This window comes from Aulostomus chinensis, chromosome 2 (genome assembly GCF_037954235.1).
Source record: "Aulostomus chinensis isolate RoL2024-O1b breed Wild chromosome 2, RoL_Achi_v1.0, whole genome shotgun sequence".
Taxonomy (NCBI): domain Eukaryota; kingdom Metazoa; phylum Chordata; class Actinopteri; order Syngnathiformes; family Aulostomidae; genus Aulostomus; species Aulostomus chinensis.
The window spans coordinates 17,006,203-17,032,003 of NC_141321.1; the positions used below are offsets into that span (position 1 = coordinate 17,006,203).

The 25,801-nt window shown below is 41.9% G+C and overlaps 1 protein-coding gene across 3 annotated transcripts in view; it reads right to left on the reverse strand.

The window, feature by feature from the left end:
- Positions 1-9,230: 9,230 nt before the first annotated feature.
- igdcc3 (immunoglobulin superfamily, DCC subclass, member 3) overlaps positions 9,231-25,801 on the reverse strand; it is a 79,613-nt gene continuing 63,042 nt past the window's right edge. For all 3 annotated transcript variants that reach the window (XM_086181454.1, XM_086181470.1, XM_086181464.1), the window contains 7 exons: positions 20,202-20,449; positions 18,023-18,187; positions 17,044-17,232; positions 16,845-16,949; positions 16,613-16,748; positions 16,219-16,429; positions 9,231-15,535 (listed from right to left, as the gene is read on the reverse strand). In XM_086181454.1, the coding sequence (XP_086037580.1) occupies positions 15,392-15,535; positions 16,219-16,429; positions 16,613-16,748; positions 16,845-16,949; positions 17,044-17,232; positions 18,023-18,187; positions 20,202-20,449 (1,198 nt within the window). In that variant the 3' untranslated portion in view covers positions 9,231-15,391. The remainder of the gene's footprint in view (positions 15,536-16,218; positions 16,430-16,612; positions 16,749-16,844; positions 16,950-17,043; positions 17,233-18,022; positions 18,188-20,201; positions 20,450-25,801) is intronic.

The window sequence follows — 25,801 nt, forward strand, 5'->3', positions numbered from 1 at the left end:
CAACCTTTTGTAATTTGACACCATCTTTCCCTCCATGTTTAGCTTTACACCTGCTGTACCATCCTTTACCACCTTCAGCATCCTTCTCCTGCCTGAAAGCAGCTTCACATCTCTTCCCCCTGCTGCCTTTGTCCCACCCCCCCTCCTTTCTTTGTCCTGCTCCACACATCAGCGGCGTGGTGCACACAGGGGATGTGATATCTTTGCCAATCCCCCTCCCCCTCATTCCTCTGTCTTGAGGGCGCTTGGATGTGTTGTACGTGTTAACCGGTGAATAGTCATGGTGCGCGCATGCATGTGTGCACGAGTGATAAATGAAGAGAAATTGGAGGGAAAGGGAGGGGCTGTGTCCATGATGATGATGATGACTGCATATCTCTGCTTATGAGCCCTACACTCAATTCCATTGAAAAGGCCAGCCAATTTATCTCCCAAATACATATAAACGTGTTAAAAGGGCATCTTTATAGTCAGCATGGTCGGCTCCTGCAGAACGATTCCCCCGGCACACATTGCAATCACATCAGCCCTCCTTTTCTCAGAAACAGTCACTCCATTAATGCTTTCAGTGCCACGTCTCCTGTGGCCTCAGCATGTTAATGCTCACATTCTCCATCAGTCACCCTCCGCCATATGACGTTCCATCTCAGAGTGAAGCCACGGGCAACAGAGGTGGAGGAAAATGTATTGTCTTATACAGCTGCAGAGGTCAAATAACAGACACACACCCACAGTTTGAGAGTTACGGAGAAAGAGTTTGGCTTGTTAACATGTCAACTGCAGATTTAGATTTAAAACGTAATATTTAGCTTCTAAAATAATCATGGAGGGGGCAACGAAACTGGCTTCCCTCTTGCTTCAAAATATAACCGATCAAACCCGAGCGGATCACCAGGTGGATCACTTCACAGATTCAACAAGCCAGTATTTAAATTAAGCTGCCACATTGAAATTCTGTTTAGTCTATATCAGTTGGTCCTGTGCCCACTGAAATATTCAACTTCTTGCTGTGCAGCCCCCCCCCCCCCCCCACACACACACACCTCCTCAGATGGCTCAGCCTCATTTATAATGTTATTTTATGACAAACATAAAAATGCAGATTAGGTTCGTGCTAAATATGAACAACTTCTCACTAATGCGGATTCAGCTGCAGTGTTGCGTTGGCGCCAGTAGCGAGGCTAGCACTGGTGAGTGTAAGGAGCAGATTTTTGACAGTCGGGTCTTGGTCCTCTCTGGTGTGGGGTTAGATGGCTTAGGGTTTTTTTTTCTTATTTTAGCAGGTAAGGCAACATACCAGGTGCTAAAGCATCTTCACTTTGTTCATAAGCTTCTGACAACGCATTTTGTCAGAAATTGAATCTGTAGTTCTTTGTCTGTTGAGATGTCAGACAGGAAGGAGTTGCAATTTAGAGAGGAAGCATTTTTATTTTTTTATTCGTATTCATTTCAGAGGACATACAATGGAGAAGTTTATGAAGGCTCAACATGTAGGCTGAACGGATAAAAGTCCTCCATTCCTTGGCAGGGATGGAGGACTGGAGGGGGCCAGATGAGGTTTAGAATCTAATAGATTGCAGGCGGGAGGCTGCTGCAGACTGATTTAAAGCCCTGTAGGTGAGAACCAGGGTTCTGAATTGTATTTGCGCAGAGATGGGAAGCCAGGAAAGTGATCTGCCAAAAGGGAATTACAGTAGTCCAAGTGGGAGATTCCAAGTGTCTGGACCAGGAGCTGAGCTGCCTCCTGAGTGGACAAACTTCATGGATGTCATAGAGGGAAAACCTACAGGGGCGAGCTGCTGGTGCAATGTGAGCAGAACAAGATGCACCAGGATCACCAGAGGGTCTTGGCAATTTTAGAGGGTGACACTTTAGTGGTTTGGCTGAGATGGAGAGGACTGCTCAAGGGCAACCTTTCCTGGGGTATTATTTACTGAGCAAAGCTTGCCTATTCTAGATGTCTGACATTGATAAGATAAAAAAAGCTGTTTTTTTTTTTTCTCAAAATCACATTGTTTGCTGAGTAGACTGGAGTACATCTCAAATAATAATTGTGGAAGGAGCCTTGAGTTGAAATTGTAATAACAGAGTCTTTACAACCATACCAGGTTTTAATGAATCACACAACAACCAGACACAACTAAATGAGTTTCTCTTCCATTTTCAGACTGAAAGTGAGGGCAGGGGAGCAGTGAATTGAAGTCAGTCTGCAATTGGTTGCTGCCAATTTACATACAGTTGAACTCACCTTAACATCAAACTGTCTCTCTACATGCAGGTATCGCGCTGCTTGATGCTGCCAGGGCACCAGATGCTGCTGTCAGTGGTTTCAATTGAAAATGAATTACTGACATCTGCTTTTGTCACTCTTGAATCTTTTGGTTCAATAGAATTGTTCCTCATGTGCTTTACAGCACAATATATGGCATTAGTACTGTAGTATCTCACACATGAGGCCTACATATAAGCTGCTAATCAGTATGTGATTTGATGAAAGGTTGTGTATCATTAACAAAACATTTCTTTTTGGCTATTTTTTTGCATGTGTGATGTTGCAAGTGGACAACTTGTACACCAAATTTTCCAAGTTGTTATTCCAGTGTGAAGGGTCATTGGCTCGCAGTTTCTCAGACCATGAACTATTTTTTCAGATTCACATAACACCTGAGGGTAACAACAAGCCTTGAGCTGTATCCATTCATGCAACAGTTGCTATTTGTTTACAGAGCAGCAAGAACAACTGCAGAGTGAAAGGATTCGCCTTGACAGTGGATACTGAACAAGTGAGTTGAATTGTTAGCTTTTACCTTCCACATCACAGTACGTGCTTATAATTTTCCTGTGAGACTTTTTGAAGACAGACTCAATCAGTTGCAAAGACAAGAAATACATCGTTGCTTAAAATTCAAAATATTATTACCGTACCTTACTTGGGGCTGCACGGTGGTGCAGTGGTCAGCACTGTGGCCTCACAGCAAGAAGGTTCCGGCTTCGAGTCCCGGCTCGGGCAATCTTTCTGTTTGCATGTTCTCCTCGTACCTGCGTGGGTTCTCTCCAAGTACTCCGGCTTCCTCCCTCCGTCCAAAGATATGCAATTTGGGGACAAGCAGCAGCATAAAAACAAGATAAAACAGACAAATGGAGAAAGCAAATTTAGGAAAAAACAAAACAAGAAATAATGCCAATATAATTGAGTAATAACAGTTGTATTCAAAACAATAATTGGAAGAGAGAGTTTGTACACTTATGCCATCACTTAAGGGGATGGGTACACACACACACACACACACACACACACACACACACACACACACAGTAGGCAGCATCTAAAAGGGAAACAGGAGCTGACAAGACGGTTTTGATTATTTGCGACATGAGGGGAGGGACGTCACCTGGGAAGTGTGTTACGGCTGGGAAATCTGGAAACAGTAAAAAAAAGAAGAGGGAAAACGAGGAAAAAAACAGGGAACATCAGAGGTAGGCGGGTATGAAAGTTGGCTGCTTTGACCTCCGGCCTCCCTCTCTCTCGGCTGCTCCCTTTGAGCCGCTAAAAGGCGTGTGGTGTGAGAAGCCAGAAGACAGCTGCACCCCCCTTTCTGCTCCTCTGGGCTCTCTCTGGGAAACGGAGGTCCCCTTTCTCAACTCGCTTTAAATGCTGTGGGGTCAGGAGTAGCAGGGGCCCAGTTGAGGTGGTCCAGCCAGGGATTGAGTTTCACTGCTTTACATGGCCAGTCTGGCCTGTTATACGTGTGTGTGTGTGTGTGTGTGTGTGTGTGTGTGTGTGTGTGTGTGTGTGAAAAACAGAGAAAGAGGAGCTGTTGTGCTTGTTGAAAACATCTCCGCTGTTTGCTCTCTCGCTCTCTTTAATCCACAGAGAAGAAATGTGCAGCAGACAGGAGAGCAAACCTGCTGCACTAACCTCTGTCATCAATAAGGCAGTAAAGCCAGTGACATTTTATGAAAATCAGACTTTTCCAGCGCCTGTGTACACTGCATACATAAACAAAATAGCCACCATAAGAGCAGCCTGGGGAGATCAACTGTACCAAAACAACCAGCAGGTCATCGATTTACACCTCAAAGCACAAATACAGTTCTACTCATATTCTCACTTATTCCCCATTCATGCAGGGCTTCCCTGCATGAGGGCGTAACCAAGTCCAAGGGGTTTACAACTCTGCCCTCTAACCTTTAAATAATCTGTTGGAAAAGTGGTAAATCCGTAGGACATCATCTTGACACATGGCAGGCCTGGATCGGGACTCAGTGTCTCAACTGCTGCAGAGATGCTGAGAGGAGCAACCCCACAGTCGGAGCAGCTAGAACCAGGTACTGACATCAGCTGGTGTTGCTGGATGTAGCTGGTAAATCAGTCTAGAGTAGCTGGTTGGGCAGTGAGTCAAAAAGTGTACTTAGCCTTTCAAGTTCACACAAATAGATGTCTTTAGCTCACAAACTTTTCTTCTCCACCTCCTCCATTACGTTTGTCTCCAGGATGCAGGAAGAGCTATATAGCTGGACGCCATCGGTGGCTGATGGAATACAACAGCGACAGCAACAAAACCACAGCAAAACTGCAGAAAACTGCATTCACAGACTATCAAGCAAAGCGTCTTCTTCATCCAGCTGTATGCTCAGTAATCCACAAACACTTTGATTAGAGCTAAACACTAACAAACTTTTAACACTTGTGGTTCAGTGCTCCTTCACAGTTGCACTGACCTGGAAGCATTCAGCATTCAAAGAAGTGTTGCAGGAGGGAAAAAATGTCATTGTGAGCTCCAGACACTTGTTTGTGAAGGCAAAATACACTTTTGGGGGAGGGAAATACTGCTTATACTGCTTAAAGCGCAAGATGGAATTCAGAAACTCCTCTCAAGTTTGTGAGGTGAACCTTTGCACCATTATCTTTCCCTGCAAACTGTTGATTTTGTGGAACCAGCAGTGTGGCAAGACAGCCTGAGGATTCATTGCTCCAGATCAGAACAACTTCTTACCATCAGGCTAATTTTAGTCGTGGATGGAGAATTCCACCACCCTTTTTTGTAAGACATTGTTATTCTTCAATGACTGTGCATCTCTGATGTACAGACAAGCGTTCGCATTTCACATAAAGGCAGTCAGTCGTGCTTACAGGCCAGGATCAGTCTTATTTACCAGCAGGCACATGATGCTTTTGTTAGTTTTGTTTTCAGTATTTTTTTTTAGGACAATTATTACAGACAGATTCAAGTGGAATATTCCTTGCTGACAGGCAGAGTAGTAAACAGAAGCTTACTGGCAAATGTGAAGAAATCAGACAAACAATCCAACACTTCAGCCGAATGACATAAACTACTTATTTAGAGGCACATGGGATCTCATGACAAAAAATGCGCAGTCAGTAAGAGTTCTGTAATTGCTCAGATGTACTAGACTTTCTACACTACACACAAGACTCCACACTTTCATGGGCAAATGTCATCTACCGAGGAAAACTTCCATTGCTCTGTCAGATCATTATATAGTCAGCCTTGAGAGACCTATGTTCTAATAAAGGAACCCTTTAACAGGCAGTCACTGGGATACTTGGAAATTCAATTTTTTCCCCCCCCGAGGGTCATTGCAGGATGCTGCAAGACTTTTTTCTTTTTTTTTTTCAACACTTTAGTGCCATTTATACAAAATCCTTTTTTTTGTTGAAAGTCAAAAAATGAAGATACCATATATGTGTTGCCCATCTTGGACAAAACATTTTCTAAAAGGCGTCTATATATATATATATATATATATCATCAAGTCGCATCCTCCAATACTTTCCCCCAAAATGATGAGGATACAGAGGCTGATCTGTATTGGACTCGACTTTCTCTTGAAGTTCAATCATGCATGGGAGTTCACAGTGATTAGAAGTCCGGCAGCGACCTTCATCGACCAGCAGCTCTGGGCCTCGAGTTCAATACAATGTCATGAGGCTGTGTGCTAATGTGCTGAACGGGAGAGCAGGACGGACGCCAAAATGCAGAGGAAAAGGAGAAGTCGGCGTAAGGTTAATCTTCTGCATCGCAGCAGACCAGAGGATGCCATCTTAGATAAATAAATTTGTGTAAATTACAGTTCTTAATTCACCATGTCTCAGGTACACACACACACACACACACACACACACACACACACAATAAAGACAGTCACTCTCATTATTTCTAGAGCTAGTTTATTATCACTGTTATTGTTTTTTCTTCAATCAGTGTTGCACAATGAACCCTAAAACAATACAAATCACTAAAAATGGTCCATTTTGACTTTTTACACATATACATACACACATACAGTATATATGTGGATATGTATACAAATTCATCATCGCGACATCTTTGTCTTGAGGAACTCGTGAGTGTTGAAACAAATATCCCTGACAGTAGTGCTCTGAGAACTTTAGTTAAATCATCTCATATTGACCTGAATTGGATTGTGAGACACAGAATACCAGCAGGAAGAGGCCGCCGTGACCTCAGCACTCACAAACACATGACATAGGCAGAAAAACACACAGACAGACAGGCAGACAGACTGATGGTGTGTGACTGACTGTACAGATTTGTTTTCCCTTTATTCCTTCCAAATGATCGATCAAATGCGGGTGACTTCACAAATGAAGCTTCTTTTTGTGACGTTGAACTCTACAATACTGCAAATGCTATAATTTTTGGTTTCTTGTTGGCACCATATTTAAACCCTGCTTTTGAATAAAGAAAACTGCATAGATAAAACACGTCTTCTATTTTGTTGTTGTTGTTGTTGTTGAATGGATTGTAATATCAATACAATCAACCCCACTGAGGATGTAGCAGCAGTGAAGTGGCAGTCAGCCTTTTCATCCTTTTGCTCGTTGTAATGGTTGGATTCTCTACGGAAGCGTTAAGTGTAAAGAACAAATTAATTAATTCACTACAATAGCAAATAGACTGAAATAGAACACAAATTTAAATAGGTACATTTCTTTTGTTGTTATTTATACAAATGTGTTATGACCTGACCGTTGTGCTTGAGTTTGCTGTGGTTTTCATTATGGAAAAAAAAGCCCACTTTCATTCATGTTTGTAAAGATCAGAATCAGCTTTGGTTTCTGAATCGTAATAAACATCATTTGGAATAATTTGAGCTCTTTTTGAGTTGTTGAGTTGGAGATGGCACAGTTAGAAAAAAGCCTCATGTACTTCGGTGCCCCGATCATATGTACTGTAGCAGATATAGCAAGACTTGAATTCTAATGTGATACGTGCTACATTCCTGGTAATCGAAGCTGAAAAAAACATGCAAGCAGTTTTTGATCAATGCAGATTTGTTGCTCATCTAATTACAGGTGAAACCAAACATTCAGGAGCTTTGAACCTCCACAAAATGACTCAATAAACTATCCACCTGTGATTAACTGTTACTCTTTTCCTGCAAAGCCCTGGTGCAAACTGGCACCACAGTGAAAGAGCAGGTCAAATCTTATCATATGGTTTGAGCAAATGTGAAAGGAAAAAGACTTCTGCAATGTGTGTAATTTAAACTTGTCTGACCTGGTTTCTGTGGAGAAAGTGTTACTGGCTTTAAGGTTTGATGCTAACACTAAAGGAAAGGTGCAGGAGTCAATCACACCTGCAGAGATCCACTCTTATTTCAAATAATGGTTGACTGAGCGTCTTTACATCTTGCTGACAGTGTCAATACAGAACAGACGTTCTCCTCGCATGAGGAGCTGGTGAGATTTTGATTTGTGATGGGAAATGAAGACAACTTGTCACTTTAAAAAGGTAACAGGAGCTCAGTGTGAGTCAGTCATGTGAGGATGACTGGTGGTGACAGGATGAGGATGAGGTGATCATCAGGCATCGGTGAGGCCAAGACAGATTTAGATGTGTCAACCGAAAGGTCGTTCAACCTATTTTCATCAACACACACACCATCAAAAAAGCTTGATCGACAATGTGAGACAGGACCATCAATAGCACCATATTGAGCTCACAACATTGTTTGGCCATTAACTGGCGAAATATCACAGTGTTACCATCACAAGTCCAATAATGATTAACTAACACTTTTCAATTCAGCTAAAATAACACATTAGCTTTTCATTTTGTCATGCAGATCTACTGGCGGGGTTTCTCTGCTGTCTAAGTACACTGGATTCAATCTGCTTTCTTGACAGAGGTATATAAAATAGAATACTGATCTCCAACATCAAAGAACAATTACATTAAATCACCATTTGACAAGAGAATAAATTACTTGTAAAAATCTTTAAATTCAGCATTATCTGACACGTACAGTCATCGGGGTCTCAGAGCAGAACATCATCAAGATAAATGCATCGGAAATGTAGTCAATTCACAATCATATCGGACGGTCATTTGGTGCCACAATGATCAATAACACATAATCTAAAGGATATTTCTAGCAGAGGCAGGATGCATGCTTTGGATTCTCAGATAAATATCCTTTACAATACTTCAAGAATCCCTCGACTTTGAGATCAGCTTTGCATCCACAACAGATATTTTACTGACTGGATCCGTCTTCAGTTTATGCACAGTACAAGAAAAACATGCGTGGAAAGATGTGTAGGCTTAACATTTAGAGCCACTTACTGGCATCACCTTGGAGGTCAAATAAATCCTGTAAGTCCACGATGCCCCCTTAATGAGAACCTGAGTGTATAGGAGGAAGTAATGAATCATTTTGTTTGCCAAATTTCAAGACAAATCCACTAATGGTTTGTGGAAAAGTCAACCCAAAGTGACTGACTTCATGATAAATGACTTCATATTTGGCATTTTTGCTCGAGAAATGACAGTCTGTTATAAAATAAATGAATTTTCCACTGCACAACGAATCAATTAATTGAAGAATTGTTTCAGCATACCATAAAAAGAAGTGAAATGTGTTATCTCAGTTCAGTAATTAAGAAATAGCATATTAACTTTATCTTTCCATGACCAACCAAGAGTGAATTTGCAGCAAATCTGTGAAGACTTGGTATAGAGCACAATTAAAAGAGCAAAATCATGTCAAATAAAAACATGAGGATCAGAGAGTCCCTGAGTAAACACTCTCCCTGTCTAATATTCTGGATTCCTGTACAAGGGGGAAAAAGGAGACTGGCTGGCATGGTAAGGGAGTGATTGGTGGTGGAGCACTCCACGAGGCTGCACAATGTAATAACCCCCCCCCCCCCCTCACACACACACCTCCACCAACCCTTTTTCCCAACTAACTGCGTGAGCAAAGGAATCACCTGATCCCATCTACTGATCAGCTCCTATTACATCACACATGTTCTAATATACAGCACTATAACAACCTGACCCATCAAAGTCCGATCACGTAAACATGATGGTCACCACACCACATTCCCTGTGAATTAGGTTAAAAAGTATGGCACTAAAACCTGTCACATCCACGGGTGAGATGTGGGCAATTTCCTGCAGGAGATTAACCCTAAATTACACCGAGGGACAGAGGAAAGAGGGAAGGAAGAAAGAGAAGCACACCACCACTTGTCTTGCTGCTGACATGACTCTGTACAACGTAAAACACTCATTGAGGCTCAGAGATAAAAATGTCACATTTGTAGTTCATAAATACACGAGCAGGAGACAGGTAAAGTTGGCCGTTTGTTCTGCTATTTTGCAAAGTATCATTACTGTTATCAACACTTGCAACATGATATTAACACCAAAGTGTAAGATTAGATACAAGGAGAAATCTGCAGGCAAACAAATTCAGAAAGCATACAGTCACAGTACTTCAAGTCACCACTGAAATGGAAACAGGTTTGCATAACACGGCAGACTGAGGGACACGTACAACTCTAATGTGGAATGATGTGGATGTTGAAAAAAATACTGTGCTAGAAATGAGAGCCTCATCTTTGGAAATGACTTCTCGGACAGTCGGCAGAGTGGGAAAGACCAAGTGTGTTCACGCATTTTTCCAAGATGCTTGGAACTGTTTTGGGTTTTTAACTTTACAAATTTCTCTCTTATGGAGTTTATTAAATCTGCAATTTTTGTTGTTGTTGTTTTTTTGGCCACTTGGAGGCAGCAGAATCAGGTGTGAGCACAACTCTGACTTAATATCTTTAAAGCTGATGTGTTCATTTAAACCCAGCAACATTATCACCCATGAAGAGTTTCTATCCACCAGGTGAAGTTAGTTCAATAATTCTTTTTAGTTTTGGTCTCTATGATATTCCCTTGAGGGAAATATCTAACTGATCAGTTATTGCTCGCCAGCGTTGCCTTGTAAACAGCTTCCTGCTGCAGCACTATGACAGCAGCGAGAGTGAAGAACCAGGAAGCTTTCAGCCACACAGTTTAACAATAATCTAAATCCCCCATGAAGCTCAGTCCAGGGGAGCGGCAAGAAACAAACAAATGTACTGATTTTGTGATGAACTTTTGGAGACTATCTGGATCAAATTGCAGATCCTGGATCCTGAAGACTGCTCTCAGGTGTTGGTGATTTAAATATTAATTAAAATTTTCCTGGATACGCTTGTAGATGAATTTTGACCATATTCCTTGCTATATTCCCATGTCAACTCATGGATCGACAAATATTTTGGTTTCAAGAAATCATCATAATCATATTCCTGGTCTTTGATCCAGTCCTATTTTTGGCAAATGGGAAGAAAATTCCTGGATAGATTTTCATGACATTATACTGCTACTCTGTATCCAGGCAGCATCCTAGGTGAAGTACCTGCTGTCTGAGCGGTTTCTAGTTCCCTTCAGGTTCATCATTAAAAGCAGCAACTCTGACTTGACACATTGGCTTTTGACATATGAGTGTAAAGAGTATTGATAACTGCTATATTTATTCAATATATATAAAAGCCCATGCAGATGATAGCTATATCTCACCAATGTCTAGAACAGTCCGGTTTGAACCAGATCGTCACTGTAAGTTAATGACTTACTCCTCTTGATAGAGTCAATATTTCCAACAAAGTCGATCAAAATATGTTTGTTAGGTATCGAGATGACCTGCTAACAAAGCAACCAACAAAGTAACAGACAGACGCTGGGCATCACAAAATGAGGATGGAGCCTTTGGAATTAATTGAATATTATATATTTCCATGAGAGCCGGCTTTTATTTGATATTACGATCGTATCTTTTATACTTTCACTTACTGGGGTACAATTCAGTTGCTAATAGTTTAAAATTACAGCTTGGAAGTCCATTGTGAACTGTTTTCCCCACTCGGCTTCACAGTTTAACCATTAAATATAGTTATGTGCGGAGGTGGGAACAAGTCATGTCCAACTAGTCCTGAGTAAGTCTCAGTCGTTACGCTTCCATTGTCAAGACTGTCTCTTAAATGTAGGGTTTCCAGTCTTGAATGAGTCCTAATGTGCTCTTAAAATTATGTTTGAAGCCAACAGATTGATCAAATTTATTAAAAATCATGAAGTTTTTTTTAATTTCCCTTTTCTCTCTAATTTTTTCCTTCCAGCGGCATACGTATCAGACTCTGCTGAACAAGTCTTTCACTGAAATCCCTGGTGTCTAGATTATCACCCAAGTCTCAAGTCACAAGTCATGTGACACAAGTCCACACCCCTGGTTATGAGTCACTCTCCGAATTTGTCTTGAATTTCGTGCGTGTTTGAGTTGTAAGTGCCACCTGCTTTACTTTTGTCAGTTTACTTTATTCACAGGTAAACTTTGCACAATGAATTGAAAAAAAAAAACAACAGTGACAAAAAAAGTTAAATGTTTGTGATATGAAAAAAAAATCTGATCACCAAAGTTACACATTCACATCCACTAAAACCTAAACATGAACTGTTTTGTTAGTGCACAAGCAAAAGGTCCTAATAAGTTCTCTGTTGTGTTTGCATACTGTGTGTGTGTGTGTGTGTCTTTCTGTCTACTTTTTTTGTCGCTGTCCAGAAATTGTATGAAATTTACATTTACATGTGTGAATTCGTGAACGCAAAACTTTGTACTGTATGTTTCCTTCATTCATGTGAAAGGCCAACAACAGGGTTGAGGTAGGTAACCATCATGCATCAGAGCAAGTCCTGCACAGTCTGATGCCACAGAAGCGAGAGCCAGAAGACTAGAAATCTCTGTCTGTGGTTGTCAGCATCCAGCGTCACTATGAACTAGTGTTCCTGAAGCACTCGAACTAGTTAGTGTTGACAGGAGGGAGGAGGCTGAGCAGTGACTGCGATTTGGGAAGAAAGTAATGATATGATCAGCAACTGTCATGTCTCCCGGGCACCAGCAGTGTACAAGGCCTCTCCTTCCTTTAAGAAGGAGGCAGGTAACGACATGTGAAACTAAGAGCACCGCAGGGTACAACATCCGGACTGAGGTTAGAGATAAACTGCTGCTGATTCTAGGAATAGTTCAGTATTTTGGCTCTTATTGACTTCTACTGAGAGAGTTAGATGAGAAGAACTCAGTAGCTTAGCTTCACATAAATATCAGTAATATTTTTAAAAACACAACTACCATTACTTATAAAGCTAATACACACTTTGTGTTTAGCATATGCGGTAATGTCAAATGACAATTTGGAGATGAAGCTGAAGTTCTGAGCAGCGCCTTCGCTGGTCCCTGGGAAATGTCTCAGAGGAACGTCATCCCCTCCCTCATCATCGGCTGATGCTGACGAGAGGCACTCAATATTTCAGTAGCTTCGTGGGAGAGCATCCAGCCTATGATTTATTAGGGCCTGAGCCTGAAGGTACTTCAGGCTCAGGCCCTATTATGTTTTTTGATCTATAACTGTAACTAGCAGAGACGGGAAGTAACAAAGTACAAGTACTTGGTTACCCTATTTAGGTATATTTATGAGATATCTATTTATTTTTGTAACACTTTTTAAATTTTATACTCTATGGGGGTGCTTACTTCCATTTTAATAAGCAACAGACCAAAAAAATGAGATATGCCAGAAGAGAAACAGATGAGAGTTTTGTTGGGGGGGGGGGGGGGGGTGTCAGAAAACTTATTAACAGGCTTCTATCAGTAAAGAAAGGAGACGGTCAGCCTAGCAGCTTGAAGAAGACAGCCACCACCATATTGTTTCATTAAACAGAGGAACGGAGATGAGTTAGGGACTGCAGACAAATTGCAGCACTGCATAAGAATAATAAAAAATACTCTGTCGACATTTGAGTACACAAGATCCTGTACTTCTTTATTTTTACTTGAGTAAAGTTGAATCAGTACCTGTTCATCCTAAATCTACGGGTTTTTAACTTCAGTGATGAAACATTTTGAAATATTTCTATTAGTTGAAACAATTTTTGAAACTGTTGTTAGCTAATTTAAGTTATGATTGGAGTTAAAAACTTGTTGTAGTGTTTGTTTGACCTGCAGTTGCACACACACCACTAATGTGTGTTTCACACTGATGTGGGTTTACTGTATGTAGGAGATGGCTGAAAGTCTGTGGTGTCTCATACATCAAACGGTGCCTAGTATGTCAGCAGAGGTGGCGAGGGGTGTGTCAAAGGGTTGTTACTTGATGTTGCGGGGTGAGAACACGCCGGGTAATGATCCTGACAATTACACACCAGGAAGCAGTTGAAACAAGACAAAATGATCTTTGTCAAAGATGGCCAACAAGAACCCATTAGAATTTAGGTCAGACTTGGAGATTTTCATTAATTTCTCATAAAATATAACACGGAATTCTCGCTGAGTGCACCTCCGGGTCATATTGGATTGTGGAGGCATTAATTTAAATGGATCTAACGTGTTAATTAGTGAGCTTTAGGAGGTGCTGGCTGCTGGATTGTTTGGCTCCGCTCTCTTGCTTAAAGGTAATTGCGTCCTCTATTCTCCACATCTATGACATATCAACCTTCTCATCTAACTCTCAGGAAGAGATTCAAAGCCAGAATATCAAACTACACGAACGAATAGTGTCATAATTATGTCTTCATGGTAGCCTGGTAAGGTTTGTGCTTTTTTTTGTATGTTTCACATTTGTATGAAAAAACTCACTCGCGCAATAAAACATCTGCCAACAAACATTCACAAATACAAAGGAAATTCAATCATAACACTAATTTTAAATACATATACAGAGTCTGTCTGTTATATCGTTTTGCATCCTGTCCGATCCCAGTCTCCAAGCTGGAAAATGTAGCAATGCAGTGTATTTCTAGGAGTGTTTTTGTTCATCTGAAGCAACTATGTTTCAAAAAAATAGGGGGAAAAAAAGTGTATTACAATCTTTTAAAATAAAATCTGGGGGGGAAAAAAATTGAAAAAGCTTACAATGGAACAGCATAATTCATACATATTCCTAACACATTGCAGTCCGTACAACAGTGATATCAGTCTGTCAGTTTGCATGAGGTACCGACTGATATCGTATCTATATACACTAATTTCTTCAAACCGAGGAAAGCCAGGATTTCACAGAGGGGAAAGAGTCATTATGCAATATCAGACAAATAACAACAACAACAGCGACAACATTAACATTGTTATCTTGAGGTAGAACATTAACTTCAGCATTTGGAAGTGCTTTATGTTGGATACTCGTTTTTTTTGTTTTTTTGTTTGTTTGTTTGTTTTTTTTTTCATTTTGCTCCGACAAGCAGGAGAGGAGAGAAGATTCTTGACATCTGAGGTAGTGCGGCACCTGATCTTGTAATTTTCTGACGAATCAGTTCCTCCGCAATTGTAAAGTAATTGTGAACACAGGGGAAGGTAAAGTCCCTAAATGCTTCCCGCAACACATTCATTCCGGCTGAGGTAGGTTTTTGTTGAATCGTAAGGTTCACACAGCCAAGTCTAGTGCCCGTATGAAGGCCGAGAACTCATAAAAAAAAAAGTTGATATCACTGAAACAAAGTCCTGAGACAGAATATATTGAATCCCTGGAGGAAGGTTGAGGTCTTCTGTGAGCGAGAAGGTGGAATCATTGGTAGGTGAGAGCAGGCAGCAGGAGTCTTTGACGTCCACAGAAAAGTAGTGATAAGACCAATAACTTATAACTAGTTTGACATGTAGGTGATAGAGATATATATGTATATATTTATATATTTATAAACTTAAAAATAAAATCATTGTATAACAAGGACATTCTGGGGCCTCTATTCTGTGTGCTTCCCAACACCAGAAAATTAACAAAAAGAATGACAAAAAAAAACAAAAAACCCCCAAACACTTAACTTGCCTGCTGAGCTAAAAACAACCGTACATTAGAGGGGACCAACACAGCCCAATATACAATCCTAGATCCTCTAGAACTTCTTAAGTTACCAATAAAAAAATCTTTGCACAAAAGGAAAACTACTTTGAAAGGAAACACTTGTCAACCTGAGTGATAGAGAAGTCTGAGTGGACACTGCAGGCAGTGTTGTGTGAATTGGCCTTCATACATCGGTTAGCCTTGGTCCTGTTGAGCTGCTCGTGCTGCAGGAGGCTCCTGGAACTGGGTCTCTGTGTCCCGCTCCACACAGAAATCATCCAGCGGTATCGTGGATAACTGGGTGTCATTTAGGGAGTAGGAGACGAGGTTTCTTTCGGACTGCAAACATGCAAATGAATTAAAATAAAAATACATGTTATATTATGTTGACATCTTTTGAAATTCAACTGTTTTTATGGGATTCACTTCAATGTCATGTAGGATTAATACTGCATCTTATTATACAGTATGTCAATATGTGCCATGTTAAAATGTATTAAAATATGTGGTCAATCTTACACTAATAGCTACAGCCTTGTTGATGTTGTTTCCTACATTGTTCTATGGGTTAATATTTCAACAAGTGATTTCGAATTGTTTTTAAGCCCAAAGTGTCCATACATAGAACCATATAAGACAATCTCCACCTGAAATCAACTGATTACATGCAGTGGATGTTCATGTAAATATATATGTGAGTATAATAAAATAACAAAACTGAACAAGTTCCTCCTCAGCCTACACTGCACAGCCCCAGCATGTTTCAAGAAAATCAGCGGCTGCTTTTTTCAAACTCCTGCTAACAGACGGACAACCAAATAAACCAACAGTCACAGGAGGTAATACATCATCCAACTAGCCCGAGGGTTTGTTTGTCCACCCTTGATTGTTTACCTCAGTTATTGCAGCAATGACGTCGGTGGGTACAAAGTTGGTAGAAGTGACAGGAGGATCTATGAAGCTACACCTGGTTATAATTACGTTTCCTATTAATATTTCTGATCGACACCCCCAGGACTCACCATGCTCGTGTCTTGTACGGTGGATTGAGTGAAAAGTCTCTCTAGCTCGTTACTGTCGACCACTTTCTTTCCCGCTGCGCTGCCGTTGATCTCCATCTCTCTCCTGGCTTCCCCATTCAGCCCCGAGGCCCCCTGGGGGGAAGAGGAGGATTCCAGCACAGCACTGTGCCCTGCTTGAGGGGTGGCCTGAACTGTCTTACACATCATTAACCTGAGGATTATTGGAACACACACACACACACACACACACACACACACACACACACACACACACACACACACACACACACACACGTTAAACATTTATCAGCTGCACATGACAGACTGCCATTAATCCTCAACAGCAGTTATTGGTAAGTTATTTCCATTAGTGTGATAATGTGAGTGTACATACCTCCCCCGGTAGCTGAAGACCAGGAACAACACACAGAAGATGATGCAGGTGACTCCGATGTGAATGCCGATAATGATGCCCGTGGTGGAGGTTTGGCTCTGTTCGTCTTTCACACAGTCACACGAGGCGTCCAGCACTGAGGGCATGGAACACTTCAAAGTTAAAGCCATCTGTTGAGGAAGTGTGTAAGGGATGAGCCGCATGTGTGTGTTTGGTTGTGTTAGGGAATCACCAGATTTCTCCACCGCCTCTCGTAGTGAAACAAATCTGACAGTGGCGTTACCGTCTCCGTGTTGGTTGTACGCGAGCAGTTTTACCTCATAGACCAGTGAAGGATCTGGAAGAAAGATTCAGACAATGAGTGAAGCTGAGACTCTTGAATCGAAACGACTACATGCATTCAAGTGTATCTGGTAGTAAAGACACCTCACCCAGCTGAGTGATGTTGTACTGGGTGGCGTTGCGAGGGAAGGCAATGGGACCGGTGAACAGTGGTGTGTGGGCTCTTCTGTAATACAGTCTGAAACCTTGGTGTTGACCCATCTTGGAGGAAGCCTCCCACATTGCTTGCACAACACTGCTGTTCACCACCTTGGTGTACAGCGAAGGAGGTGCTGGCACTGCAACACAATACCAACATGAGTCAGGCTGCTGCCAGTGAGTCAGCTTGTTAATCTCTCATTTAAGAAACAACCACTTTTCTACTTTAACCACTATTTATTTTTATCCAATGGGCCAAAATGATTTGAAACGCTCCCGTATTGAGAATGCCAGAACAGCTGCAATTTAATTATCTGTCATTAACTATAATCTACTTAATTATGTAATTTATTCATACTGGGCAGTACCACATGTAAAAATCAGTCAATTAAAGTGTTTATTTTTATTCAGACAGGCTCAGATTGTTCTTTTTTCTGTCATTGAAAGAATTCCATAGAAGATCTACTTAGATCTAATTGGTGTTGTAACAGGCGTGTTGTTGGACGTTCATCTGAAAACAGTAGACATTTAATCGCATGCATCCTTGAGGAACTGTTACAAAATGTACTTCTTAAATTATGGTTGAATATGTAACAGTGGGAGCTGTTATTTGATTTTATTGGTGGTCTGCATGAGTCCAGTAATAACGAGAATTGATCTGTGACCTGAAAATTTCAATCCCCTGGTCACTGAAGGTCCAGATTATGCTTCTCCTTGTCATAAACTCCAGGCGGGAGGCTTCTACACCCAGAATATATTAGAGTGTGATATCTAAGTCACTCAGACCTGCAGTGGTTTCCGCGCTCGATTGATAAATGAGGGCCAATGTGTTCTCGGTCAATAAATTTAGCCCCAACAAGTGGGAAAAAAGGGCCTTCAATTCCTGGTCTGATGCATGTTTTATGTGCTTGTTCTGCTGTCAGCTCTCACCCTCCCCATGGGTGCTCTCAGTGACACTGTCTGAAGGTTTGCTGGCCCCGTGGGATGTGTAGGCCTTGACGTAGAATGTATAACTGGTGGAGGGCTCCAGATCTCGGATGATCAGCTGCAGAGTCACCTTACTGACAGCCTCCTCGTATTCCTTCTCAACTGGATCTGAGAGGGGTCAGATGGATGAGAAGGAGTAGCAGATATGGGGGATTAGAGGTGTAGAGCAGGCATTTGGGTGATGAAAAACAAGATCTACAGAGGAAACAATAAATACAACCTGTTTCATCATTTTATGGTTATTGCCCATTTTACTGGTTTTATCAGAGCAGCTCTGTTAGGTAATAGCTAATCTAGTTTGGCCCGGGAGCCTGAATGTTGATGCACGTGTGAATTGCAGGGTTGGAAGGAGGAGGAGGTGGAGGTGTTAAAGGGGGAGTTAAAAAAGATGCTTTATAGCGTTTTATTGCTCTTAATCCAGAGACACCAAACCATAAACACAATCTACCTCCAGCCCTCAACCCATCAGGCCATGCCATCCTGGAAGTGTAATTACAGCACATCTTATTGGTTGGTGCCTGGGGCCCTTAATTATACATACGATAGAACTACTGAGGAGCGCAGCAGCTGGAGGAGGCTGGGAGGTACACACACACGCACGCGCGCGTGCGCGCACGCACACACACACACACACACACACACACACACACACACACACACACACAGGCTCGAGGCTGTAAACAAACGTACAATATGCATTCACATAGGAAACAGCACACCAATAGCTTTTTTTTTTAGTTATCCTCATTGTATCAGTATTACACTTCTATTGCAGTATTCCCTGTACAGTCTGCTACTTATTACTGTGCTGTTCATTGCTTTGAACAAAAACTTCACATTAACAAATATGAAGATTTTGGCTGATAATACAGTATAATTGGTGTTAGGAGCCAAAATATACCGATGGCCAGCATCTGTATAAAAAAACAAAACATTTATGATTCACATTTTAAGCATTGTTTCCTCTGAGCAGGTTCCAGGATGCCGACAACACAAAAAAAAAAAAAATCAAATTACAACTTTTCTGTGAAAAAGTCTGGATCCTAAATCAAAACATCAATGTTTTATGACAAATCAACTTTGCCAATATTCATGTCAAACAGACACTTGTTTCCATGAAAAAGGGTTTCAAGTCCATTTCAACTCATGTCAATTAAATATGCTAAATTAAAAATATCAAAACTTGTCCCGACTCTATTTTCATGAACAACTTGAGAATATTCACAATAGACGCTGTCGGTGCACCAGTGTTGGGCACATTACTTTGAAAAAGTAATTAGTTATAGTTACTTGTTACTTCTTCCAAAAACTAACTGACTTAGTAACTGAGTTACTCCACTATGAAAGTTACTAGTTACCAGGGAAAGTAACTATTGCGTTACTCTTTTTTCTTTTAAGTTTAAAATGTCAAAGAATTTGGAGGGTTTTTTTTTTTAGGGGGGGGTGCCTATGAGGGCTCTGAAGGAGCCTGAATCAACTGCTGACAAGGGCAGCCTGTTCTCAACAACATAAAGGCCCATCAGTTCGTTAAGTTCTGTCTGTGTCACAAGTTTTTGTGGAAATCCAGCTGTGGCTGCTTGGACGGAATTGTGAGTAAACACCCGCCCACCTGATGTCTCTGGTTGGCTCAACGTGAAATCTTTACTCTATCTTAGCCAATCATCATTACTTAGGCGGTTATCTCGCCCCTCCCCTCCCCCCGCACCAAAGGAGAAAAAAACACACGCATTTGCGGCTTCTGTGTCTGTTTGAACCGAGCCGGATGGCAGTTTCAATGAGTCGCTTCAGTAATGCGGAGTAACGACATGTTGGAAATGGTAACGGCGTTGTAACAATAGACAAAGTAATTAGTTTGAGTAACCGTTGCTAAAAAAAAGTAACGCCGTTAGTAACGCCGTTTATTTTAACGCGTTATTCCCATCATTGCGGTGCACACCTGACACCTATGTAAGTGTAGATGCATTTTAACTCCCTACAGTCAGTCCATATAATCATACACCAATAACAGTATTGCAAATGTTACACTAAACTGATTTTTCATGTCTCGCTTTTGATCTTTATTATCAACTGTGTCCATGCAATCTGTTACTGTATAGGGTTTCCTGCTTTACTGCAGCCTCACCTGAGGTCCTGCGGATGTGTAGAACGTAACCGATGATGTCCTGAGTGTTCTGATCAGGCTCCCTCCAGGACACCTGAATGGTGGTGGGAGAAAGGGCCTCAGCCTGCACATTGGTGGGCACACCGGGAAGCCCGTCCGCCCAGAGCACTGTGAGACGTGCGCTGGCCTGAGTGGAACCGGCACTGTTCTCTGCGATGCACTGGTAGATCGCCTCGTCATCCTGGCTGATGCCGTATATTGTCAGTGTGCTTGGGGAAAAAAAAAAGAAGAGCACAACAGTAGTTCAGCTTCTCTGAATCCACATAATGAAGTCAGCTCATAATGGGAGATTTCCGCAGTGCTAACATGAGGAGAGAGATGTCAGGGCCACTTGTAAATACAGTCCAATGTAGTGTTGTGCCACAGTGCAAGGTTGCATATTCATCCTTTCAAAGGTGGAACGGCCTCTCCTACCACTTCACCTTTGATCAGCTGTCATGTCATCATCTTAATGTGGAATTACACAGCACATTCCTATATTACAGCTGCATAATTACATAGGTTTTCATCCACATACACCAAAATAAACAAGGACTGTGTTTGGACTTTGTGAAAGGATGGATTTTTCAAAAATTCTAAGAATAAGACCAATGACAATCAAAATAAATCCCTTTGTTGTAGCACCAATTGTAGCAGAAATGCCATTTGTGCCTTGTTTCTACATGCAGATGTGTGTTGATGGCAATTTCGTATAGCGTCCACACATGGCAGCAGAAACATTTGCTGATTAGCTTGTGTAGACTAATCTGGACTAAGGCTTCAGAGGCGTGAAGAATATCCACATAGAAAATAGCAGCTCGGGAAATGTTATTTAGCTCCCTTGTGGTAGGTTAGCTTGTTTCTCTCAAACACACTGCTCACGGTTTCAAACTCCGAAGCACGATTTCAATTATTTCAACATATAAGAGTGGAAAATTTTGGACCTTACAATTACATTGGAGATGAAAGTGTTAACATGGATTTTTGAAGCCAAAAAAGCTAACATACCATGAAACTCATGGATCTTTCGTGGAAACCTCCATAATGCCCAATATGTTTACAAATCGCTTCTTTCTGTTTATTTTGGTCCAGTTTCTGGTCTGACTGTTGAAAAATATGGATTTTTGCTGTGGTTGTCAGTGTCACAGTGGACAGTGAGCTAGCTTAAACAAGCTAACCAGTTGAGCGAGAAAAATAACATAAGAGGCAAGAGAAAAAAACTCCCTCCTTCTGATGCAGGGAGAGAAAACTTCTAATATTTCCTCCCTTTCATTAGCATCTCGGAGAGACATGAAAAAAGACAACGAAAAACTATGTTTCAGCTGTGTGTGTGTGTGTGTATGTGGGTTTAAAGTGGTATTTGTGACATGCTACATTCTACACACAGCAGCATATAGATCCTTGCTCACACACACACACACACGCACACACACACACTCTTTCAAACTGATTTGTCGTCCACTGGAACTCCCATCGGAGTGCATAAATCCATTTCAGTGTTTCAAAAAAAAGTAATTTGCCTACATCAGTGGAACCTTTCATCTATCCATGCGCACGTGTGCATTTTCACACCTATGCACAGCAGACACACACATACACACATGCGCACACACACACACACACACACACACCCACAACCTCCCACCTCCCACACCAAGTAAATCATTTTTCTCAATGCTTTGACGGCATGGTCTCTCCTCCCGACCATCGATCCTCTCCTTCCAGCCCATCCTGCTCCTCTCTCCTATCTGCTCTGACTGCTGCATTGTGGGTGTTTGCTGTAGATGTGTGTGCATTTTGAGTAGGCGTTATTACACAAGAATACTCTCAAGGTGTTTGTCCTAAGGCAAAAAAATGTAACGCCCAGTAGATGTCCATTTCTCTTGTACTGAAGGCATAACATGCAGTAGAAAAAATTGAGGAGTCACAAATAATACCTGGACTAGGCCTGTGTTGCAGGCTGGTATGATTTAAGAAACCCCTCTGGCTTCTGGTTTAATGCTGCGTTTAAGATGAAACAGTTGAACATATCCTCAAGCATTCTGCTAATCTGTCACTTGCAGTTTGTAAGCACCTGTCATGCTTCTTTGATGGACGTTCTGGATCCGTGGAGGATCATATCAAAACTTATTAATAAACACAGCCTTGATCCAGTGAGGAAAAGCATGCAATTCGCTGAAAGAGCAGCATGTCAGCCTTGTTTGGTCTATGTGGTCTCTCACTCGCCACCTTCTGGACCTGTCAAACTGGACACGCAGAGAATGGCATTTCAGCTCGACAGCCACAGCTGACCTCGTACCAGCCCCGTTTGGTGCGTAAAGATGGATTTGTTAGGACAGGGGAGTTCTCTTCTGGGTCATCGAGCAGGAGTAAGAAGTGAATCATTTCATTTCCTGTTCAAAATTGATGTGCTGGAGTACAATTACTGTACGTGTCTAATATGGGTCAGAATAAGCAGCGAGGTGGAAGAGTCATTACTCTCTCCAGTCTGCCAGGTGGATTCAATCTGGATAATTATCAGGTCAAAGCGGCCCTGTGTGTTTCAGCCTCTCCGAGCCAATCTCACCTCTGACCCCAGAGGTGGCAGCAGTTGCCAGCCTTCAGCTCACTACTCAACTGTCACATTTCTGACAGCCTTTCATATCAGCGATGGATGGAGTGTTTGCAGACAGGGAGCAAGACCAGACGCCACGGACAGCGGCAAAGAGGTCCCTGGGGATGCACTACCTGATGCTGACACACCTGGATGGGCCCCTTGAGTGTGTTAGGGGGAAATCCAGAGAAAACTGCTCAGGTCGCTGAAGTTTAAGTAGGTACAGTATTGTCCAACTGTTTGTACGCACAGATACCATGCGGACAGTTTCTCCTGAGATATTGGGTTATGAAATTCAATACCTGCTAGCAAAAACTTGGTCCAACCTACAGAACTGACGATGAAGATGAGCAAGAACTGACTTCCCTGTTGTCTGATCTTGGTTTGAATTGAACAGGCTTTTTCAGTTAATACTCCCAAAATGTGCGGGTTTTTTCAATACAGAGTTAAATTCTGATTTTTAAGTTATTGTTTACAACATTTTCTTTGTCCTCTTGGCATTCCCTTTGCTGTTTTCAAGAGATTATTTAGCAGTCACGCAAAGTATTGAGTCCTTTTTACCACCGAGTGTTTGAAGGAGGTGTGACTGTTGCTGCAGCTGTAAATGTAAACCACATTACCCCCGACCAGGACAAACCCAGCGGATGTTTACAATAAAAGCTTTCACCCTGAATCAGTAAGACTGATGGGTTTTCTCACTTTACTTTTTAATTTCTTTAAGAACTGAAGAGATTATTTAAACATTTGATGTAAAATTCAGTATCAGAAAATTGACCAGGGGACACAAAATCTTAAATGGATCGCATTTCAAATTGACGCTGAATTAATTTGTAAAACTGTCCCTGGAATAATCACAGGTTCTCAGTGTAACCAAATAGCCATCCATCCATTTTCTACCACTTGCCCTGTTAAGGGTTGTGGGGGGGCTGGAGCCTATCCCAGCAGATTTCGGGCGAGAGGCGGGGTTCACCCTGGACAGGTCACCAGTCCATCACAGGACCAAGACATAGAGACAGACAACCATTCACACTCACAGTCACACCTACAGTCAATTTAGAGTATCAATCAGCCTCGTCCTCTCTTGATGTCTTTGTACTGTGGGAGGAAGCTGGAGTACCAGAGAGAACCCACACAGGAACAGGGAGAACATGGAGACTCACACAGAAAGATCCTGTGCTGGAACCTGGAACCTTCTTGCTGTGAGGCGACAGTGCTGACCACTGCACCACCGAGCCGCACTATTTACTCTATTCAATAGATAATTATCGCATCAGTTGTTTTTATGACCTCTGTACAGTTTTTGATTATCATCATCAGAGCAGATTATTTTCTTTTCAGCAAAACATAAAAAAAAAACAGTCACATCCACATCCCCAAAATACTGAAGACGTCTCTGCCATTTTTTGTATGCTGATCTCCTGCACAAACTCCAGCGTAGCTACGACAAGCGGACAGGTGATTATAGCACAAGCTCATTATGCTGCTGGCTTGACTATTGTTTTGTAAAAACCCTTTTAGATCAGTACCTGGTTATGGATGACTGAATTCAGAACAGTCATCCACCACACTTCTCATTATCATAGGCCGATGTGATGTGATTAGACCCAATTGTGGTTCAAAAGGACCGGCGATAGTTTGGTTTTCGATCAATCTTTTTTAACATGTGATGGCCACCAAAGATGAACTTTGGGAGCCATATGAGGTGAATTCGAGCCTTTTAATTGTTTTACAAGAGCACCAAAGCCCTGCTGTAGTGGCCTGACAGTTTGACACCATCATTTAGCCATCAGTTCAAGGTAGTTTCCCAGACTGATGGATACATCTGTGGGCCAGGAGTGTCGCTGACAGCCGGGCCTTGGGGCTGTTGTTCTACTGTTTACTCTCCGTTGTCTCCGAGCAGCACCCCATCAAAAGCCAGTGTGGCTGTCCTGAATGCAGCAAAAGAGAACAGAGAGGAAAAAAAAGTGGACAAAGACAGACCAGGAGGAAGAGGTGGGGAAGGGGGATGGGTGGAGGGGGCAATGAGCTGTCTGTGGCCTGAGAGGAGGGAAGGGCCCAGGGATATGACTGATTACAGGCACGGTCAGAGTTCAAGGCCAATGCCCCGGCCCCAGCTCTCCGTAATGGGAGTAGGGAGGGGATATGGGGCACTCAGAGGGGCTGTAAACAGGAAAGGAAGGTCTTGGTGAAAGAAAGTGGGAAAAAAGGATGGAGAAGAAAAAAGAAAAACTCTCTTTGAAAGGATTCTTGTGTGGAAACTCAGATGTTTAAAGGCGCTAACACTTAAACTACATTTATTTCAAGTTCCTGTTCCATAAAGGCTTTACTGGCAAACTTTATTTGCAAAAAGCAAGAACTGAATTCTTCAGTCCCATCATTCATATCACTTGCGTCATTATCTGATATGAGAGGTTATCTGACTAGTACACGTCGAGGGTTAGGACTCCTCATAACTCAGTCATCTTGGTTTCAGGAGGCTGATCATCAACGATAATCTTTGCAATGTGTGTGTCTATTGCAATCTCTCACAATGTAACAGTGAGAACACACACACGCATACACACACACACACACACACACACACACACACACACACACACACACACACACACACACACACACACACACACACACCCTGAGTGGCCACAGCTCTCCTCTGATAACGTGCAGAATTTGATGTAACTTTGTCTTCCCTGTAAAGTGAAAGGGCACCATGTTTGTGAATTTATGCATTTGATTATGCGTGCGCACAAAATGAATAATGGTGCAGAGGGGTTATTTGTGCAGATAAGGAGCTCACTTGTCTTTTGATTAATGTGTGTGCATGCGTGTATGTGAATGAAATGTCCAATCGATTCCCTTTCCTTCCCTTGTCCAGTTTGCTTTTGAAGGTCAGCATCATGAAAGATGAAGGCAGCAACCTCAGAGTGTCTGTTCTTTCTCAAACACACACTTGGACCCACCACACACATATGCATTAATTTTATTT